Source organism: Penaeus japonicus, unplaced genomic scaffold (genome assembly GCF_977035675.1).
Source record: "Penaeus japonicus unplaced genomic scaffold, GWHDUDI00000001_assembly GWHDUDI00000028, whole genome shotgun sequence".
Taxonomy (NCBI): domain Eukaryota; kingdom Metazoa; phylum Arthropoda; class Malacostraca; order Decapoda; family Penaeidae; genus Penaeus; species Penaeus japonicus.
This window is the reverse complement of record NW_028234430.1, coordinates 16,347,651-16,350,150: the sequence shown is the minus strand read 5'-3', so window position 1 is coordinate 16,350,150 and position 2,500 is coordinate 16,347,651. Positions and strand designations below refer to the sequence as shown.

Below are 2,500 nucleotides of genomic sequence, written 5' to 3'. Positions count from 1 at the left end.
CCCTCAATATAGTCCTTAGCTCTCTTTACCCTGAGCAAGAGGGAGAAGGGCGCCCGGAGCCGGCGTCGGGCCCTCGCCCCTGATCCGTTCCCGCGTACCCCTTTGCCAGCTTGGTCCTTGCAACTTTCATTAGGATAGGGAAGGATAGGAAGGAAGAGGGAATGAATGGAATGGAGAAAGGAGAGAGGAGATAGGAGAGAGATAGAGAGATAGAGATAGATAGATAGATAGATAGATTGAGAGAGAGAGAGAGAGAGAGAGAGATAGATAGATAGATAGATAGATTGAGAGAGAGAGAGAGAGGAAGAAACTATACTTTTTCTATTCTTTATTTCTTGACATTAGAGTGTTCCCCTGTATGTAATGTACAGACTTGGGACATCAAGGAAAGGCTAGACCGTCGCGAAATCACACTTTGCAATCTCACCACGCTGCGTCTGTGCCTTTACTTGAAGTAGTAGAAGTGCAGAGAGAACCACTCCGAAGAAATTTCCATTCGACAGGACAAGAAAAAAATAAAAGAAAGCCAGCGAAAGTAGAGTCCACTCGGACTTCACTTTGGCCAAGGACCAACTTTACGGAGCTTCAGCCTCGCCTCCCCCACCTCTCCCCACCCACCCACCCACTCTCCTTAGAGCCAAGCGGCAGGCCGTTTATGGCACGATCAGGCTTTTTTATGGAACTTATTTTTTGTAGAGGTTCAGCTCGAGGGGAATGTGTTCGACCCACGGAGACTCTCGCTCTCTGCCGGCCTGTAGGTGAAGGTGGGCGGCTGGGCGTCTCAGCGAATTTGCAGGATCATCCGCGGATCTGTAAGGGAGAAGGGAGGAGGGGGAGGAAGGTGGGGAGGGAGTGGGATGGGAAAACAAGGTGGGAGGGTGGGAGAGTGAGACCATTGTTAATGGCTGTTTCTCGTGCATCACGGGCGGTCTCAGCTAACATGCATCTCTTCCTCACAGGATCAGCTCGCCGACCGCGAAGGGGCAGCCTACGGCGGCTACGGCGGTGTGTATGTGCACGACTACGGCGGCGCGATGATGCAGAAGGAGCAGAGCCTGCTGCAGCAGCGGCGCGCCAGCAGGACGAGCCTTCAAGGTCTGCGGCCAGGGGGCCACGAGTTCGGGCCGCCCTTGGAGGACGCTCCGCCGCCGCCGCGCGAGCTCCCGCCGCCGCCCTTGATGGAGTACGGCCCCGCGCCCGTGCTAGAGTCGCCAGCGCTCGCCCTGGAGGGTGCCCCTCCAGAGGCCTGCCTGGACATGTACCCCTACAGACGGACCAGCCTCAGGCAAGCCAACAGCGACAAGTACAGCCAAGTGCCTCGTAACCTGTACACACCATTAAATAATGAAGATAATGGAGAAAAGACTTCATCTTTTGTGGGCAAGAAAAATAGTGATATCAAGATAATCAACAACACGGCCACGTATCAGACGCTGAGCGAAAAGAACAGCAACGCGCTGGCCAACATCGCGGCGGGATACAACATATCAGGCGACGGTCCCGGAGGATACCGGGCGTCGCAGATGCAGCACGCCTGCCGCTCCGCCAGCTTCCGGCGCGCGAGCGAGCCGCCGCGGCCGCTCGGGCGCGGGTCTCTGCACGCTCGAAACAGGTCGTGCGATGACCTGGCCTGCTCCTGTTGCGATGCCCCTGCAGGCCCGGAGTTCCTGCCCGACCCGGTATCGTGCGCCTCGGACGCCGCCACCGACAGCGACGTTGACAACCGGGACGCGGGCAGCGGCGGCCGCGGCCGCTGGGAATCGGGTGACGACCGCGAGAGCACCAGGACGATATCGCGAGCGCACTTGCGGCGCGACAGCTTCGGCGAGGTCGTGTCGAGACGCTCACCCAGCCAGGACAGCCTGGAGCAGATCCGTACGCGCTCGCCCACGATCATGCTGGACGACCCGACGCCGCCGCCGCCGCCCGCACACGACTCCTACGGCCGCAGGTCCCCGAGCCAGGACAGCTACAGCTACACGGTGTCGTCACGGAGGTCCGGCAGCCAGGACAGTCTAGACCAGCAGGTGAGACGCTCTCGGGCTTGGCTCTGTAAGGGGCCCTTCCCTTCTCACTCTCACTCCTCTCTGTGTGTGCTTTATACAGCTAAAGCCTTCCAAACTCCAGCGGTGCAGTTGGCAGTAATCAAAGCCGAATTCCTCCTTTTTGCACGGGGTCCCTTCCCCCTCTTGATTTGTGCTGCGTTTACGAGTTATCGAAGAGCGATGTTATTGAACAACGTATAAAATCTTTATTTGAAACATCTCTTATTACTTCTCATTTCATTATATAAAAATATTTTTGGTACAGTGAGGTGCCCGAGTATGTATTACTGCTTATTCTGAAACATGCGTAACCATGAGGTCATAAACTAATCTATAAATAGAAACGTATACGTATCGTTTCTTACTGAGTAAAATTATATTACCTATATTTCAGTCATGTAAAGAATCTTCCAATACACTTTTTTCTTAAATCAATGAACAGACTAGCATTCTCA

At 55.0% G+C, this 2,500-nt stretch overlaps 1 protein-coding gene across 2 annotated transcripts in view; it reads left to right on the top strand.

Moving 5' to 3' along the window:
* The first annotated feature begins 271 nt into the window (after positions 1-271).
* Positions 272-2,500, top strand: part of LOC147468503 (uncharacterized) — a 20,814-nt gene continuing 18,585 nt past the window's right edge. For both annotated transcript variants that reach the window (XM_086553447.1, XM_086553446.1), the window contains exon 1: positions 272-2,027. In XM_086553447.1, coding sequence (XP_086409573.1) covers positions 1,035-2,027 — 993 coding nt within the window. In that variant the 5' untranslated portion in view covers positions 272-1,034. The remainder of the gene's footprint in view (positions 2,028-2,500) is intronic.